General features: G+C 47.1%; 7 protein-coding genes across 7 annotated transcripts; 3 read left to right on the forward strand and 4 right to left on the reverse strand.

Moving 5' to 3' along the window:
* Positions 1–95: 95 nt before the first annotated feature.
* On the forward strand, positions 96–1,982 carry gmdA (putative general amidase GmdA; the record flags this gene model as incomplete). Its single annotated transcript, XM_057123864.1, has 4 exons — positions 96–368; positions 445–1,329; positions 1,398–1,806; positions 1,858–1,982. 4 exons carry the CDS (start codon positions 96–98, stop codon positions 1,980–1,982), a joined length of 1,692 nt encoding a protein of 563 aa, XP_056989597.1.
* Positions 1,983–2,247: 265 nt separating this feature from the next.
* N7511_001440 (uncharacterized protein) lies at positions 2,248–3,988 on the reverse strand (the record flags this gene model as incomplete). The annotated part of the gene is made up of 2 exons (XM_057123865.1): positions 2,248–3,361; positions 3,414–3,988. 2 exons carry the CDS (start codon positions 3,986–3,988, stop codon positions 2,248–2,250), a joined length of 1,689 nt encoding a protein of 562 aa, XP_056989598.1.
* A 612-nt stretch (positions 3,989–4,600) lies between these two features.
* Positions 4,601–9,807, reverse strand: N7511_001441 (putative ABC transporter; the record flags this gene model as incomplete). The annotated part of the gene is made up of 15 exons (XM_057123866.1): positions 4,601–4,738; positions 4,789–4,833; positions 4,902–5,355; positions 5,405–5,694; positions 5,749–6,000; positions 6,048–6,609; positions 6,669–6,746; positions 6,800–7,466; positions 7,525–7,572; positions 7,623–7,747; positions 7,797–7,895; positions 7,945–8,067; positions 8,117–9,020; positions 9,070–9,241; positions 9,289–9,807. 15 exons carry the CDS (start codon positions 9,805–9,807, stop codon positions 4,601–4,603), a joined length of 4,476 nt encoding a protein of 1,491 aa, XP_056989599.1.
* Positions 9,808–11,264: 1,457 nt separating this feature from the next.
* N7511_001442 (uncharacterized protein) lies at positions 11,265–12,105 on the forward strand (the record flags this gene model as incomplete). Its single annotated transcript, XM_057123867.1, has 2 exons — positions 11,265–11,359; positions 11,406–12,105. 2 exons carry the CDS (start codon positions 11,265–11,267, stop codon positions 12,103–12,105), a joined length of 795 nt encoding a protein of 264 aa, XP_056989600.1.
* Positions 12,106–12,901: 796 nt separating this feature from the next.
* On the reverse strand, positions 12,902–13,870 carry N7511_001443 (uncharacterized protein; the record flags this gene model as incomplete). The annotated part of the gene is made up of 1 exon (XM_057123868.1): positions 12,902–13,870. One exon carries the CDS (start codon positions 13,868–13,870, stop codon positions 12,902–12,904), a length of 969 nt encoding a protein of 322 aa, XP_056989601.1.
* Positions 13,871–15,302: 1,432 nt separating this feature from the next.
* On the forward strand, positions 15,303–17,147 carry N7511_001444 (cytochrome P450; the record flags this gene model as incomplete). Its single annotated transcript, XM_057123869.1, has 5 exons — positions 15,303–15,588; positions 15,654–16,507; positions 16,561–16,671; positions 16,762–16,919; positions 16,976–17,147. 5 exons carry the CDS (start codon positions 15,303–15,305, stop codon positions 17,145–17,147), a joined length of 1,581 nt encoding a protein of 526 aa, XP_056989602.1.
* A 626-nt stretch (positions 17,148–17,773) lies between these two features.
* N7511_001445 (uncharacterized protein) lies at positions 17,774–18,536 on the reverse strand (the record flags this gene model as incomplete). The annotated part of the gene is made up of 4 exons (XM_057123870.1): positions 17,774–17,904; positions 17,961–18,047; positions 18,101–18,235; positions 18,308–18,536. The coding sequence occupies 4 exons, from the start codon at positions 18,534–18,536 to the stop codon at positions 17,774–17,776; spliced, it is 582 nt and encodes a 193-aa protein (XP_056989603.1).
* Positions 18,537–18,577: the final 41 nt, after the last annotated feature.

Below are 18,577 nucleotides of genomic sequence, written 5' to 3' on the forward strand. Positions count from 1 at the left end.
GCCCCGCACAGATAAGCTCCCCGTATATAAACACTCGGGTGCACATACGACCCCAAACACCATACATCGTCTACGGAGTAGGCATTCTGTTCAAAATGTCGGATCTAACATGGCGCACACGAGGCGAGGCCAAGCGTCAATCCATCCTCGATGCCATTCCTGAGAAATGGCGATTGCAGGACCCCATTCCTCCAGCCACCGAGCTCCGCGATGTCACAGGGTATATTCGACAATACCTGACAGACCGCGAGATTGAGATAACAGAGAAAGACGCAGTAGACATTGCAGCCCAAACTACCACTGGAACCTGGTCGGCCGTCGAAGTTACAGAAGCCTTCTGCCACCGAGCTGCCCTTGCCCACCAACTTGTACGTCCCAACAAGCACTCTTGTCCAAGCATACCAACAGCACGTAAGCCAAAATCTGACATCAGAGTTGAACTAGGTAAGCTGCCTCCACGAAATCCTCTTTGAAGCAGCAATCGACGACGCAAAGGCTCAAGACGCCTACTTCGAAAAACACAAAATGCCCAAAGGCCCTCTCCACGGCCTCCCAATAAGTCTCAAAGACCAATTCCACATCAAAGGCGTGGAGACAACAATGGGCTACGTAGGCTGGATCAACACCTTCCAAGGACTCTCCAACGACCCGCGCCGCTGCACAGAAGAAAGCGAGCTAGTCCGCGAACTACGCAACCTAGGCGCAATCCTCTACTGCAAGACCAGCGTGCCTGCAACGCTCATGTCCGGAGAGACCGTCAACAATATCATTGGCTATACCTGGAACCCCAAGAACAGACTTCTTTCTTCGGGTGGTAGTTCCGGCGGGGAAGGGGCGCTTATTGCGCTGCGTGGTTCGCCGGGAGGCTTTGGAACTGATATCGGTGGTAGTGTGCGTATTCCGGCGGGATTTAATGGGCTTTATGGGCTGCGTCCTTCTGCTGGGAGGATTCCTTACCAGGGTGCTGCGAATTCCATGGATGGACAAGGCACTATTCTTTCTGTCATTGGGCCGTTGGCTACTACTGCTAGGTCTTTGACTATGCTTGTCAAGGCTGTTCTTTCTCAGAGTCCTTGGTTGCATGATCCCCTTGCGCTGGAGGTGCCGTGGCGGGATGATGTTGTTCTGCAAACTAGGGCTTTGGTTGAGAAATCTGTTGCGGGGACTGATTCGGCGCTGGCTTTTGGTGTTATGAAATGGGATGGTTTATGTCCTATTCATCCGCCTATTGCCCGTGGTATTGAGATTGTGGTGAAGACTTTGCAGAGGCTTGGTCATCGAGTTGTTGACTGGAAGCCTCCTTCCCATTCTATTGCTGTGAATTTGTGTGTATGTATCCGGATTTACAATTCTCTCTGTGCTTTTTGACGAACAGATCAGATGTTAACCCACAGCAGGCCAAGACATTCGATATGGACGGCGGCGCGGACTTTAGACATCATTTCGGTCTATCTGGCGAAGAGCAGGCTCCGCAGGTAATCGTTACAAAAGACGGCAAGGAAATGAATATTTCTGAGCTAGCCGAGCATAATATCGCAAAGCGCGTCTATCAGAAACAGTACATGGATTACTGGAACAGCACAGCCGAGCTCACTGGCACAGGCCGACCTGTGGATGGAGTGTTCTGTCCCCTGGCACCTCACGCGGCCGTCATTCCAACTCAATACGAGTATGTTGGATATACTGGCTTTGTTAATGTGCTAGATTATACCAGTGTGGCAATTCCGGTTACTTTTGCTGATAAGTCAATCGATGTGCGTTCGGTTGATGGTTCGACAGATGGTGGGAAGCATATCAAGTGCGATTGTGAGTTATCTTCTTATGTTGCTGAATGGTTTCCTGCTAATCGCTGTTTAGACGATGCTGAAACATACGATGGCGCTCCAGTTGGGGTGCAGTTCGTTGGCAGAAGATTGCAAGAGGAGAAGATGCTGACTTTGGCTGAGTACCTGGGTGAAGAGATTGCGCAAGAGGCGAAATGATACGTCTGAGATAGCATGAATCCATAAGGCGAACCAACTATCATATTAGCATATTACTAGCGCATCTATAAAGCCGTTCGAATCACATAAATGTTTCATTGAAGCGAGGATCATACATGCTCGTGTTTCTATACACTTTGTACTGGGAATTATGGAAACAGCGCTGGTAATGGACAAAGTTGGCTGGCTGAGTTAACCAATCGACGCTGTCTCAACCTCAAAAATATTTTCCAACTCCTTTATAGACATCCTGTAAAGACCGTGTTCAGTTCATAGATGTAGGAGGCCTTTGTCCCGATGGCGCAGCAATGTTGGAAAGATGTGGCGTGGAAGGTCCCCATGGTTTACCAATCGCAGATCCCTGCGCAGGAGAAGGACCAGATTCGATTAATGACCCCGGTGGTCCCTCAGAGCCATTCATGAGGCGCGGACGTTTGGCCTGTGGCAACCCACTGGGTGGGCTACGAGGATCTGCATAGGAGTGGGGTGAAGCATAGTGGGTGGATGAAGCAGGTGTAGAAGCAGCGCCAACATCTGGACTGAGAGCAGCGGCGGATTGGAGAGGACGCAAACGGTTTGGATGAGAGGATGAATCCTCACCGGGACGCGGTGGGCGAAGGTCTGGACTTTGCCCAGGCTGTGGCTGGCCTTGTTCGGTGTCTATCAGCGGGCTGGGATTCCCATAGCCAACGCCGATCCGACCCATGCCTTTATCGTGCATGACGACGCGTTTCCATTTTGCGAGCACGTTGTCATAGTTCCATCTTGTCGAGTCGGCACCGATTTGGCTGTTCTGGACATCTAGTTCCCGCGCTACTTCCCGGGGAAGGGGCAGTGTGTCTGGGGGGAATAGCGCAAACTCCCGGGGCCATTGGCATGATCCGAGGCGCTCGACTTGGGCACGGAGCTGATTTGCTTCCTGTTGCACACGGGCAAGCTGTTCATCTCCAGACTTTCGCTTTTCTGACTCCCGGGCGAATGCGCGCATGATTTCGAGCTGCCAGGTGTCGCGACGGGTCTCATAAGTAAGGGAGTTCCAATGGTTGAAGGCTAAATCCAAGTGTCGGATGCTCATCTCCTCGTGCTGCTGTGCATTGCGGTATATCATGCTCTGGTCCGACCCGCTATGGTGGTGTTTCACGTGAGATTCTGCGGCGATTTGTTCGGTCTGCCATTGTGCCACCTTGGATCGGAGCGCTTGACGAACGATATCACGATGCTCGGCGCCGGGGGCCTGTAGTGGGAACGAATCCGAGGATGTAAATGGTTGTGGTGCAAACAGGCTTGGTGGGGGAGGGAGTAATTGCAGGCACAAGGAGGGGAAGGTTTGAGCTTGAATCTCGAATTCAAACGGAGACAGGCGAGGTCGTATACGGGAGCTAATTTTGCGTCAGCATCTTTGTATGGTTGAGAAGAAACAGATCGGCTTACGTTGCAGCTTTGATGTTATCGAGAACTTCGCGCAGCGCCAGCTCCAACGCTCGCATGGTATCTGGTTTGGTGGAACCAGCGCCCCTGCTCGCGTAGTCTGGCAGCTGTAACGACCCGGCGCGAGATTGCGACGGCGCAATTTGAGGCCCATCCGGCGTGCGACTGGTATTGGGGATATCATTGATTACTCCAGTGGCATGCCAGGTGGGCGTGTTGAACATCATGCGCACCGGAGCATCCCGCGACTTCGACCCCGTGTCGGCTGTTGCGTAGGAGTCCGACGTGGTCTTTTTCTGGGCCCTTTCGGGACTTTCCTCGTGTTTTCCTGAAGACGTGCGAGCCTGGCGACGAGTGATTCCACTGCGGATTCGGCGGATCTCTTCAACATCGTGGATACCGTCCGGTTTCTTTTTAAAAAGGAATTGATCGAGGTGTCGGCCTAGGGATGAGGAGGTGAAAGCTTGCTGGCAGTACTGGCATTTGCGATCTTTGGAGGCGAGACTCGCTTTCGAGTTCGACTGATCGTCGCCGGCAGTCGAGCCTTCTGGTGTGTCCCTGGAAGCTTCTTCCTTCATGTTGGGAGGTGGAGACGGAAACAGGCAAACAGCGAAAGGGGGAGGGAAGAGGAAACAGGGACGCGTTCACGATAGGGATCTTTTCAGACTATTCAAGCATGGCATAGAAATCCAAAGGCTGATGTTGAATGCCGAGACCAGAATTGGAGAATCGCAGTGGAGGAATCCAAAGGGAATGCCAAGCATTCGGGCGCGGAGATGATTGGAAGTTTGGGGAGGAAGATTTATCTATTGGGCATCGACAGCGAATTAGCTTGGGATGTTCGAGGCTCTTGTGCGTAATATTTTCGATCCTACTGGTGCTATTTGGCTCCGGCGGGCTCATTGCGATGTAACTGATCGCCCAATAGATAGCAGCTGCAGGAGGGTTACTGCATAGCCTTGAAGCCTTGGACAAATAAAAACTAATAGCAACAAGTAGCATTAAATCAGAAGAAATACAAGGAGATATTCATAAAAGTTCATTCTCTTGAAAATGAATAAAAAATGTATTGTATTCGAAACCCTGAAAACTTGTATCGTCCAGGGTTGAAGGATATCCTCCTTCCCTGAGTGTGTTGCTATCATTGCGCAGCCACCCCAATTTTACATAGGTGAAACATGCTCATACCCTCACAGCCCATTGGCTTTACTTTTTCTCGTCTTGCGCTCGCTGAGCCATCGCTTGAAGTTGCGAATGCCATGCAAATAGATCCAAGAGAAGGCAAAGACCGCGGCGAAATCGAAGATGACATACCCCCAAAATATACCCTGGAGACCGTCAGGATCTAGCTTCACGAGTTGCAGAGAATGGTACTTACATAGGCTCTCCATTTGTGCGAGTAAAATATGTTGAGACTTTTGGCCTAAAGAGCATAGTCCCCGATTAGCTTTGCTCGTTGGCGGAACAGAGAGGACTAAGGGGTGAACTCACAAACTGATCTCCAATCGAATACTGACAGAATGAGCACAGTCCATTCCCAGCATCTCTTACATATCCACCAGATTTCTGGGCATATGGACCTGCATACTCTGAACAGGTCATACCAGAAGGAGGACTGAACTGGGCTTCTTCGCGCGGAACGCAAACGACGGGGATATTATGTGTAATGACACCAACGAACCCTTCCAGCAGGTAGTGGAACGGTGTAAGCCAGTACATCCAAGATTGCCAAAAGTGTGGCAGAGCCGCGTATGGGACGACAACACCACAGAAGGCTGCAATGAATGTGAAGAAACACGGGACAAGAAGGCTTGCAAAGAGCTCATTCGGTGCCATTGCGGCAATGAATTGCCCAAATCCGACGTAGAATAGTTCAAATAGCATGAGGAGCATCCAAGTGTAGCCGGAACTGAATGAGTCTCGTGGGAACCAGGTACCCCAATACCTGTGGTATTGATGTTAAATTTGGGCATCCATTTGAAGTGTAAACTTACCAGCAGTTGAAGTATATTGATCCTGCAACAATGGAATATGGCAGTTCTGGGAGGATGGTACTTGTCACAAAAGCGGTCCAGGAGTAGATTTTCGAGTTGAACTCGCGAGATTCGTAGAGACCCCGGAAATGTAGGAATTTCGGTTGGAGTTGCTGGATTAGCGGAGGAGAGATTGTCAAGGTCATGAAAACAGAGAACAATCTCGACTGCATGTCGATGTAACTATTTCCTAGATGCCAGAACGTGAAAGTATTGAAGAGACCAGTAAAAATGTGCAGCATGAATTTGCCCTGGTTCAAATCTATTAGGTCAAAGGTCGTTCACTTGATTATTGAAACACTCACGAGAATATAGTCCGGAATCCTCCAATAGGCCACAAAGGCGCGCTTAGTGACTGCCAATATTTGGACGTACAGAGGCATTGCATACTCGCGGTCATCTTGCGTTGTATCATCGTTGTGGAAGTCGCGTCGAGATGATATGATTTCCTCAATTTCTTCGGTAAGCTGCTTGGATTCGGATGAGCTGGCCCATACTTCGCCCCAATCTTGGCCCTTATAATCCGGGTTTCCAGCTCCAATAACTTCCAGCATGTACTGGTCAATGTTAGTATAAGCTGAATACCTAGCACTAGCAGACGCACCTCTGCCGGATTTGCATGCGGTGAGCACTTCTTGCCGCCGTTCCGTTCGAAGTATTCGATGAGCATCTTGGAATCATGCCCAAGTGGTCCATTGTAGACTACCCTTCCTCCGCTCTTCAGCAAAAGAAGCTCATCAAATTGTTCAAACAAGACGGCGGAAGGTTGATGGATTGTACAGAGAACAGCTTGACCGGCATCGGCTAATCGTCGAAGAAATCGTACAATGTTGAATGCGGCAAGTGAATCGAGACCAGACGTTGGCTCATCTAAGAACAGTAGCAGCTCAGGCTTACTTGCTAACTCCACTGCAATAGTGAGGCGTTTTCGCTGTTCCTGGTTGAGACCCGAACCTGCAGATCCCACTGTTGCACCGGCAATAGATCGCATTTCCAAGAGGTCGATCACCTTTTCACAATAATCGTACTTTTCTTGCAGCGGTACTTCTTTCGGCTGTCGCAAAAGGGCGGAAAATCGGAGAGACTCTCGTACAGTGGCTGTCGGCTCGTGTATATCCATCTGCTCTGCGAACCCAGTTGCTCTTTGGAAGCTCCGTGGAAGAGGTCTAAAAATGTTAGAGCGACATTGAAAATTGTTCAAACCGGCAGTATATCGAATTCTTACTTTCCATCAACTAAGAAATTGCCGGTGATTACACCGAAATTGATCCGCTGCGCCAGTGCATTGAGCAGAGTAGTTTTTCTGGTCATGTATCAGTCAGTATTGGATGTCACTTAGATGAGGGCTTGTCTTACCCGGCGCCAGATGCACCCATCAGTGCAGTGAGCCGACCTGGCTTTACATAGCCTTGCACATCTTTCAGTAACTGTTTCTCGGCTCCCTTGTAGGGAATTCTGTAGTTGACATTCTGCCAAGTGAAAATGGAAGTATTCTTGGAAATACCCTCAACCTTATCCCCAGCATCTTTTGACACATCGCCATTCATGTCAAGAGCGCTGCCGTTTTTCTCAGCCGACTCCTCGTCAGATATGTGCCCAGAGCTTTCGATAGCCTCTTGAACTGCTTTTGGCGCCTCACCCCGTTTGAATACTGTGACTGAGCTTCCTCCTTTATTGGGCCTTTGTAACTCCATTCCTAGCATTGTCAAGCAGATGAATAAGATCAACCACCCAATAATGATCCCAAAATTTCGCCACAGATGAGCTCTGCTATAGGTGTATGCCGTTTCAATGTATCTTGATCCGTCGACGATCAAGGAGTTGGGGCTGCTGCCTTGGATTGTACAACTTTGATGGGATGGTGATGTTCCAGGTCCGTCGGGAACAACGTAAGGTGGTTCACATTTGATCTGGAGATTGTAGAATTCGTTGGCCATCAATGCTTCGAATGCATATTGGACGGGGTTGATCCAAATAAGCCACTTCAGCCAGGGGTGCATTTTCCAGGGCGGGATCAGATAACCTGGAAGAAAATGTTCATTACAAATTGTTGACATTATAGAACAGTGTTGAAGACTCACCTGTGTATACAATGAGAGCTTGAATAGCAACACCAGTGAGACGCGTTGCTTTGATTCTGTCAGTTCTTTCTTCCTAAAAATGGTGCATCATCACCTACCGACATCCAACGAAGCACATATAGCTCCTAGCGCGCGGAAGAAAGAGTACATAGTCATGGTTAGCGTGAAAATGAAAAGCAAGTTGATGAAAAACTGTGAAGCAGTGCGCGCAAGATTTGACATACTATATATCACGTTAGCTTGATCATATTGACGTGGACGAGAAAGCGTACAAGTATACAACCACATCGAAGAGCACAACTTGGATAAGAACCAGAGGCACATCAACCACAACTTGAGCCAGAGCATATGCTGCCGGGCGGTAAAATGAGCTAGTGCAGCGTTAGCACACCGAAACAGATATCACAAATAGTTACTCACAAGCTTTTGTGTTTCATCAAAATGGGACGACTCTCGAACGCTGCCGTCAACTCTGCCATAGCGAGCAATGCGTTGAACAACAGAATGAAGAACATGACACCACCTCTAGTAAAAACGCCAGAACTTGAAGCAGTTAGTGAATGAGTTTGACAGGGTCGTGGACTTAACGCACCTTGTGTCAGGCAAGTTAAAGAATAGACTCCCGACAATAAGTGCTTGGAAAGTGATCACACTCCATTTGCCAATCAGTGACTGTCTGTCACCAAACATTACCAGAAATTGGCGGTGCGTGAGAATCCACACCTGTTTGTGGAATGGCACAGTGTAGTTCTTCTGCTTTATATTCTTCCTGGCTGCCTCTCGTTCGTGTTCTTCACCCTTAAGCTCCTCCTCAAACGATTTCATATTCGCAAGTGTGCCTTTGAATGTGCCACTTTGACGATATGCCGCTTGAAATTGATCTGCTGTGCGAGGGATCCTGTCTTCCCAACCAGCCTTTACCCGTCTTGCGTGAGGGTCGCTGACAGACGTCAAAAAGTCAGGTGTTGTCCAACGCGGAGGACATTCGAAGCCCAATCGTTCGAAGTAAGATTTGGCATCCTGACTAGGACCAAAGAAGGCACACTTCCCATCCTCGATCAAAATTACCTTGTCAAACAGATTGAACAAGTTTTCCGACGCCTGGTAGAGGGCTACCACAGTCGACACATTGGCGGTATTAGTCAAGCTTCGCAGACTCTGGACGTATTCCAAGGCTGTGCTAGCATCCAACCCTTTTGTTGAGTTATCCCAACACTGAGTGCTAGCCTTTGTGACCATAGCTTCTGCAATCGAGGTTCGCTTCTTCTCGCCTCCAGACACTCCACGAATGAGCTCGTTGCCAACCTTCGTCCCTAGAGCATGTTCAATCCAGAACAACTTTGCAATCGCCGTTAGGAATGTCTGCTGATAGTCCTTCCGACTTTCGCCTGGGATACGCGAAGCCTTTTCGGGAGTTCGGGTCTTTAATGCAAATAGCAAAGTATTTCGCACCGTCAGAGTTGCATAGTGGAGATCATCCTCGGGATTATACAGAACTACAATTTGTGTGAGTGGGAATAGGCCACTGCATAGAAACAAACACACCTTCAGACCGATAATTCTTCGCCATCGTTTCGGATTCGGTGCCGCCATATCGCACGTCCCCTTCAACGCTTTCGTATCCAGCTCTTTGGTTGCCCAGCACTTTCAGAAAAGTAGAACACCCAGAGCCAGGACGACCCAGGACAAGAAGCATCTCGCCAGGACGTACACAGCCCTTGTCAGGTTAGCAGTTCGTTTTTGAATCACGGCCATAGTTCTCACATTAAAGTCATCCAATATGGTTCGGATGGATGGCTTCCCAGCTCCAGTGCCTCTTCTGCCACGAGTCAGTAGTCGTTTAATGAGCCGCGGTAGCCCTAGAAAAATGTCTCCATTGGTAGGCTGGAGCGCAGCACCGAGGCCGACGCCCTTCACTGTAAGATCTCTCCATACAACTCCAACATGTCTTGTTTGCTCTTCTTCCGAGCTTGCCTTTCGTTCCTGGCCGAACATTCGTGATATCAGTCTTTCGATCTGCGCCCATTCCTCCCCTTTTGTGTCGTGTCCGGAGGCATAACTGCGCCGGCGACTGATGGTGCTTGCGAGACTCTCATCGTTGAACTGCGTCCCCGAGGAGTTTGATTCAGGCTCTGGGCTAGTGCTCCGGACTGGTTCGAAGTTTTTGGTTATGTCTGATCTAAGTGACGAGGCTGAACTTGTTGCAGGTTCGGAATGGTTGACGTTTGGCCCTTGATATGAGGTTGATGTCGGCGCGTCTGCTGCCAACTCCCCCTTTTCCATCTTTTGACTCAGTCTCCGGCTTCACAATATACGTTGTTTGCTCTTGGTTCGAATATGTCGATAGTGGAAGTGATACAATGAAAACTATCAGGTGACCCCTTTCTGGTTCAGTTGCACAGTAGCAAATACTCGCATTATTCTCAGAGACGATGGAAAGAGGAAACATGCAAGGAGTGTCGGGGAGTGTATATATTACGTCAAGTATCCTACGACCTGGAAGCAACCTTGGAAGGAGTCGGTGTCGGAGCCTCAACTCTCCGAGTATGCGACGCATCGAGGCACTTCAATTCCAAGAACCAATCATCAAGAATCATCTGACTACATTTGCATGATTCAAACGCCGATTGTCCGAGTCCATTTGTGGTGCTGGGATCGGCCATGTGTGGTTTAGGTTCTCGGTAGGTTTGCGCTCCGATCGTGAGGTCATCGACCATACACCTCTGGCCTATGTTCTAGACCTTGAATTTCTTGTTTTGATGTCGCATTCTATTGCAGTGTATGTGACTGACCAGGTATTCAAAAACAAGGAGGCAGGTTTGGTTGCAATCCTTCACATCTGATCATGTCGTCTACGGTCTATGACATTTACTACATATCTGTGTTATGATCGCCATACAAGTCCTTTATACATTGGTCAGAGCTGCCCAATATAGAATGGGATTTTAGCGAGATCTAAAAGGGGTGCAATAAAAAGTAGAACGACAAGAATGTTCGTAATGATACAACGCAAGGGGCACTAATAAGCATAGAATCTACCTCCTCCGCGCAAATTATCGTTTAAACTATTTCCAACTATTAGTACATAACGATCTAAGCCAAAAGATTATTGATCAGAACGAGATATATTAAGCGACATAGAAAACCTCAAGTGCTGTCAGTATTACCTGGTAAGCCGTCGCTATATCCACGGGAATCGTTCCCGATGGCATCACTAATTTTTGTCATGGCAAGATAAGGAATCTGTTTGCTGTAAGATTTGGAAAATGCTACCAGGAAAGGAGTCGTATCGCATCTAGGTAATTTCACTATCATCATCTCGTCATCCGAGTAAAAGCACTTGGTTGTTGATAGTAGCTTTCATGCTCGAATTAGTATGTCGATTGTTTGCCTTGAGTTAAGGCTTAGAATTTTGCAAGCAGTACGTAGCATTTCATATTCAGAAGGGTGTGTTTAGGGGGAAGTGGCGAGCGTTGTGGAGGTCTTATTCGGAAGATGCTTCAATGTTGTACGCGCCTAACATAACCCTGAGAACATGGCACGGTCGATGAGCCGGAGGAGCATTCCCTTGTCAAAACCAAAGTAAGATGGCATCATTACCACATACCCTAAGTATCAATAAGCCTAGTAGTAAGCAGCTCTACCTAATAAACCTCTCAATTCCCTTCAGAAAATGAAATCACTTTCGCTATTCAACTGAATTATCCGCAATTGATAATTGATCAACAACTGCCATCCCTATGAAGCCCCATCGAGCTCACAGATTTCTGCGGAAGGTGTTGGAGATGTTCCATTTATCTCCATCCCCAAAGCGGGCATCCAAATCACGCAGCAAGTAATTGGCCCTCATCTCTCACCCTCTGTGAACGTTGACCAACAAGAACGAACCCAAGTGCCAAATTGTGGTGTATTGCCACCACAGCCGCGCCTTTCTACGGCGTTGCAGCTGCGCAAGACTTAGACCATGCCAGAAAAGGTGGCCAAAGCAAGGATGTCGCTCAATGCAGTCTCGGCACCACTCTTGAAAAGCCAATGTCAACCCGCGAGCAGCTAGAATCACGCATTATGAAGCTCTGGAAAAACGTCTGGCTGGGTCTGTATGAGATCAACGACAACGAGGAGAGATATCATGTCGAGCGCATTGAAGCTCTCTACTTTGGAGCTGGATTGATCCGAACATACCGCCTGGGCGAAATGCGCGTCCTCCGGCGTCGATTCATGCGAGCTGAAACCAACAACGGAATCGCCGCGATGAAGCTGTTCCCGGATCTTTCCCTTTCGACTCTCCTGGCTGTGATCCATATTCTGGAAGCCTATGAAAGCGAGATTCCAAACTTGAAACTGCTCTATTCCATTCTGAAGAATGGCCAACTTGGTATGTATGAGACTGAGGATGCAAAAGACCGTGCGGTTGTGCGATCGAAGTATGATGCGATTGCGGAACCGATGGAGAAGAGAATCCACCAATATGACATTCGCATGGATGTGCTAAACATGGAAATTTGTGATGAAGCGATGGGATTCCATGATTGCCTGAAAGGACAGCACATTTATACGAAAGTGTTCCCAACCCGGTGGTAATTATAATTCGGGCTACAAAATCCGCTGTCAGAGTGTCTCCATCACTCAAACTTTCTCAATAAGTCGCATCTTTAGTACATGGTATCAATAATGATTGGAGGCATTTGCTCTTGACCGTGTTGTGTTGTTGTGTTAATGCTTGGTCGGCAGTTTCATATTCCTAGAGTTAGACAGCCTAGATAGACTGGTGTGATTGATACTAAGATGAACTCTTTTTTTGGCTTCATTGTTGAGCTCATGGAATTGAGAAGCTATTTTGAATATTCATTTTGCCAAATCATTGGTAACTTACCGTGTCTGCTGCCAAGTTTACGTCAGTCCTACGCATTATATATTTCAGTTCAAGTGAAGCTTATTTGATCCCGCCACACGAAACGTTTTTCTTAGCAACATATTTACTTCAGTTATTAGAAAACAAGACTAGAAAGCGAAGACAAAATATAATTAAGACCTAAATAATTCATCAGATAACACGCTCACTTCGAGGACTCTACATAGAAATCATATCATACTTCACAGCGCTGTGATCTATATGGTGGCCCCTTTGTAGTGTGCACATCGATTTGGCTTGCAATCATACGAATTCGATATCTTGGGATCAAAATAATATAGACTCCCAGGTTTGAGTAGAAATCTTACATAGGAAATAATATGATTAATCATTCATACTTATAACCATCCCAAGTTTGATTGAACAGCTTGGCCCTCACTGTTCTAAGATACATCAGATTTCCTAGTCCGTGTCTAAACATCCAGTACACAAGGAAAAAGCTGAATCACTATGAAGACTTTGTCTTCATAAAACCCCGAGCCTCTTGGAACTAGGAAAAATATCTAGCTCTGCCAGGCGATATCGCTTTGCAGTTATATGATAAAGCATATAACCAGAAATGATCGATTCTAGACTGGCAGATAGCTTAGGATGGGACTTTCCTATCTCGCGCAAATGACAAATCGCATCAACAAGGTCATCACAGAGGGTCTGCAAAAATTGAATGGGTGTCTGACCGTGGGATTTGGAGGAGTTGGTTACGAAGTTGCATGTGTCCCTTTCCTGGCATTCTTTATAGAATGACATGATGTCGTTCCCCCAGTCCATCAACGAGATTAGGTATGGCACTGCTGGCAGACAGTAGGCGATAAACTCATGCTCAGTGAATTGCGAGCTAGGAAACAACATCACTGCATATGCCTCTGGCTCTCCGGTTTTGAGACGAAAATAGTTGGCAAAATCAGGCGCCGATGCCGGAAACTCAAGTGTTTCCTTGCACTCGGCTTCAACATAGCAAGCGCTGATGAACTGAAGGGCATCTTTGATGATCAAATCACCGGAGAACTGGCCAAATGTGGCATGTATCGTGTTACTTAGAAATTTGGCGTAAGACTCAAGCATTTCATTCTTTTGCTTTTGGCCACTGAGCAGACATCGACTGAATTGTTTGAGATCATCTCGCATGGTCGCATTATCGACAGCGTCGTCAATGGCGATGGAATATGTGGTAAAGATTGCAACAGCCACTCGCACGTCAAAGGGTGTGGATTGATATGCCAGTTTGGCGATCACGAGGCTTGGATTGACTGCCCGTGTCAATTTTGCCAGGTAGAAATCGGACAAGGCCTGATTTTGGAAATATTGTTTTACCTCCTCATCAATAGCAGAATCGTCATTTGCAGGCAAAATTTGATAATTGACGTCGCAAAGGAATCTTTGGAGAATTCCCGACAGCTCTGCCTTAAATTCGGAACTGCAAACGGCCGAAGGCATAGTGCTTTCCGAAGGGTTGATGAAAGTGATGGTCATCCTAACAATAGACCAGATGTTTGAAGTAGAGTTCAAATGAAGTAGTGTGCAACTTGATTGAATCCGAGTACAGAAATACCGGTCAGCAGAGATGTAAAATGAAATCTACCAACACTCAAAATAAAGCCAAGTACTCTTATGTCTCGGATCCGAAAATATTGTTGTTCGCCTAACGCAGGTAATACGTGATCTCAGCATCTCGTGCATATCTCATCACAGATAGCTCATATCACATGTCGATGAGCTGAAGAATTCAATGATCTTCCGCGTCAGATCGTCGTAGTCTAAATCTCAACCTTATCTGATCCGGCCCTCTCAACAGTGGCAGTTAACATCTTGCACACTTCCATGAAGGATACTAAAGATTATTGGCAAGTGACAAGCTCCAAACCGGAGTTTGTTTTATCGGGTTTTTCATTGCGAGGGAGTCGTGATCGGAGGCGTCAGTCAGCATTTCATCTACAATCGGAGCCCGCATGTTGATCCTGACTGAGGGTAAGTGGAGCTATGCATCCTCACCCAATTAAAATCATAGATGATACTGATACACGGAGACGCCGGAGACGTGGCTTGGAATAATCCTGATTGACCATAATCCTGCATTGGATTCGCCCAATGGAGCAGCTTATTCGCCCCGATTCATGCACATGGGGGCCACGATGACTTGTATATTTGATACCCCTCGTTCGGGTTCCGAAACTAAAAGTCTGACATGGCTACCTTGGATGAGTTGCACGGTCATGATTCTTTCGGTCGGGATCAATGTCTACTAAAGTTTTGGAACCCCAGTCTGAGGGTTTACACTGAACTGCAGCTGACATGTGTATTGATAAGAATGCCCAAAATGAGAATAGCAGATTCATCGCCGTCAACCTAATTTCAAATCTTGACAATGCACCGTGGTAACATTATGCTTACTGATACGATGATCCCAATGATAAAGCAGTTGTATGGTCTACGTGGTCAGTCAGGTAATGATCGACTGGATCGTTTCCCTTTCGTGATGGCTGTAGAAATTGCACTTCTGAAACATGACAAAAAGAATAAAAGCCCCCGGGGCCATATTTTTGAGTTGTGAAATCAACTTTTCAGACACGCAGGGTGCCTAATAGGTGGCCTTGTTCTTTGCCATTAGTGATATTCACGGAAAGGCGTCTCAGACCGTCCATAAGTATCAAGCCAAAATGATTTATCATATGCGAACTTACCGCTAATGCAGATTCAACATAGAGATGCATCGACCCCACTGTTGCTGGTTGGTCTATGAAACCCAAAACATCTTTCAAGATTAACCCCTCTCCCTTGTTTTTTAAATGCCTTGGGTTGTCATGTTTTTCTTTTATTGATCTGACACCTCCTTTACCCGTTCTTTTCCCCTAGAACGAACCTAGCAAGTATGGAAGAACCTCTCCCGCTCGAGTACAATACGTCGCAGAGTGTAGCAAGCAAAGAATTTTCGTTAGGATTCCTGAGAGGAAATGGTTCAACTGTTTTGTACTACTGTATCATTGGGACTGTCAGTTACTGGGTTGGGAACATGTTATACAACATCTATCTGCACCCTCTGAGAAAGATTCCTGGCCCAAAGCTGGCAGCATGCAGTGCTTTGTATGAATTCTACTGGGATGTTCTCAAACGTGGCAAGTATGTGTGGCAGATTGATCGCCTACATGAGCAGTACGGTAAGAGGTTCAATCATTCGGTCGGAGCATAAAAATCGATGACTGACCCGGGGATGGATTTGCAGGACCAATTGTGCGGATTACGCCCCGTGAAGTTCACATTAAGGACGGCCACTACATAAGCACCGTATTCGCTCCCTCCAACAGAATCCGGGATAAGGATCCTCAGTATACACCTGCTTTTGCCGCACCCGAGGCCGCTATTTCGACAGAACATCATGATTTGCATCGGTCTCGCAAGGCGTTGCTGCAGAGATTCTTCTCTAAACAGTCAGTTGTCAAGCTTGAACCGTACGTTTGGACCAAGGTCGACGAGATGGCAGATATTCTTCGTCAGGCTCATCAAGACAATGTCATTATCGACGGAGTAGGAATATTTGCTGGACTGACTGCCGATATAATCACTCAGTATGCGTTTGGAGAGAGTTTCGAGACCCTTGGCCGCGGAGAAGACATGAACGCGGTCATGAGTGCGGTAAGCGCTGTGACCATTACATTTCACTTTAACAGATTCTTCCCGATTCTACGTCCTATTATGTCCAAGATTCCTATCTCATTGTTCAAGAACCTTCTGCCTGGCCTAGCAGATGTAATTGAGAAGCAAAATACCCTACAAAGGATGTCACTTGGTGCCTTGGAGAGAAGAGCTTCTAAAACCCATGAAATGAAGACTGTGTTTGATTCTCTGACAGACGAATCGGTGCCTGAGAGAGAGCGTACCGTGAGCCGATTAATGGACGAGGCCTTCGTTATTTTAGGTGCTGGAACAGTCACAACTTCTCGAGCTGTGACCAGGATTGCCTTCCACCTTGCTCGGGATAAGTCCATTGCCCGGAAATTACGAGATGAACTTCGCACAGTGATGCCCACGCCTGACGCGCATCCTGAATCACACCAACTAGAATCTCTATCATACCTTGTGAGTACGATTATATTGGATAGTCTTTCATCTATACTGACGAAGAGCAACAGAATGGAGTTATTCAGGAGGGAATCCGTCTCACCTTCGGGGTCACAATGCGTCAAGTTCGAATAGCACCAACTGAGACACTCATCTACAAGGACTTTGCAATTCCACCCGGAGTAAGTCAACACTACTATATAGGACATAAACTATTGCATCCTTCAAGAACAAGCCAAAGCTAAATCCAATGCTGACTGATAACGTCCTAGACGCCGATTTCACAGTCGACTGTTCTCACCAATCTAGACCCTACACTTTTTGCAGACCCACATGAGTTTTACCCAGATCGATGGGTAGAAAATGGAAATGAGCTATCCCAGTTCATGTTTTCCTTTTCAAAAGGAAGTCGACAATGCCTAGGCATGAAGTATGTTCTTTAATGACTGGACCTACCCTGCATGCAACAAAGCTGATCTGATATAGTATGGCATACGCAGAACTGTTTATAGCAGTAGCAAAATTAGGACGGTGGTTTGATCTAGAGCTTCACGAGACGAGTGAGAAGAACGTGGTTATCACGCGGGATCTTGGTGTTGGGTCTCCTGAAAACGGGCCCTTGAAGGTTCATCTGAAAGTGAAAGGACTGGCAACTTAATAGATGAGCGTGCTCCTTAGACGGTCTACCGATTCACTCGGACTATAATGGGGGCATACTAGAAAGCAACCTGAGATGAAATAGTTGCAGTTGCATTTAAGACTTGCCTTGGCACTCTAACCACGGAATTTTGACCAAGCAGAAGTTGCTCATTCGGCATGATGAAACCCCTATCTTAAACAATAGAGTATGAGCTCTTTCGCTGGATCCCCAGCCAAGGATAGAGATCAGTATATTGTCCACACAGAAATGTCCATTATCCGCTGTTTTCCTCAAGACTAACGGAATATTGGCCCCTTTCTCCGTATCCAGAAACAGTGTCACATTGACGGTGATGATGCACTCGTGAATTTCAACATCAACTGCACATAACTTGGTACTCCATTGGTAAAAAAAGATATATCTAGTAAGGCTTTACCACTACCAGTGTAGTCCATAGCCATCCAAGTACAGAAGGCCGCTTCGAAACAGAACTCGTTACCGCCTCATGGTAGCAATGCAAAACGATCCACGACAAGATGCAAAAGCAAACAATGTCCTATTTTCAACCTAGGCAAAATAGTTTGCATGACTGTATGGTTCTGGTGACCTAATTTACATCTGACAGGAACAAAGATACTGGGTCTTTAGACCTTCATCCATACATCCTCATTCTGGTCTGGGAAGCTCTCACGGTATGGATATTTCTCAATCCATTCCTCGGCACCAAGAACAGTTGCGTGCTTCTCGTAGAACTCGCTCAAGACATCATTAAGTTCTGTCAAGTGTGATCAGACTGTGGAATTCATCTTAGGAGATGGTGATGGTACTCACGTTTGACTGCAATAGGGTCGGAAGGCTGCAGTGAGAATCGAGAAAGACCTTCCCTCCATAGCACCAGTGCAGAGGGAATTGGAGTACCTGGGACTATGAGTATTTCTCATATCTTAGTTTAGGGCAGCAAATAATCATACCTCGCTCGATACAGACAACGGAAGGGTCTAAAGGACACTTGCCGTCGTCGATACCTTCCTGGTAGTGCTCAAGGTCAAACCTGAGCATCTGCTGCATAAGGCGAGAGTTGGGCATGAAGATCGGCCCATTGGAGTCTATTATGATAGATCAGCAAGCCATTTCATGTGGAATTGCCGACTGCAAGAGCTGGACGGAAGCTGACTCACAGGGACTGGACTTGGAGATGTTTGCATGAACCAATCCGTCTTCGGATACTTTGATGCCGTCCTTTCTGTGGCGAGTCTCGTCCTCACTCGCGTCGTACATTGTCGCATTCCGGTGTAGTTGGAATCGATACATTGTTGCTGGGAAAGAACTATGTGTGGATAGAAGAGAGAACTTTCGGGCATTGCCGGGGTTCAACCGGGTGGCCTTAATCCAATGACTCCCAAGCATGATGACAACGTGTTTATTAAGCCTTATTACAAGGGAAAACA

Source organism: Penicillium nucicola (genome assembly GCF_028828085.1).
Source record: "Penicillium nucicola strain IBT 29836 chromosome Unknown utg000001l, whole genome shotgun sequence".
Lineage (NCBI taxonomy): Eukaryota > Fungi > Ascomycota > Eurotiomycetes > Eurotiales > Aspergillaceae > Penicillium > Penicillium nucicola.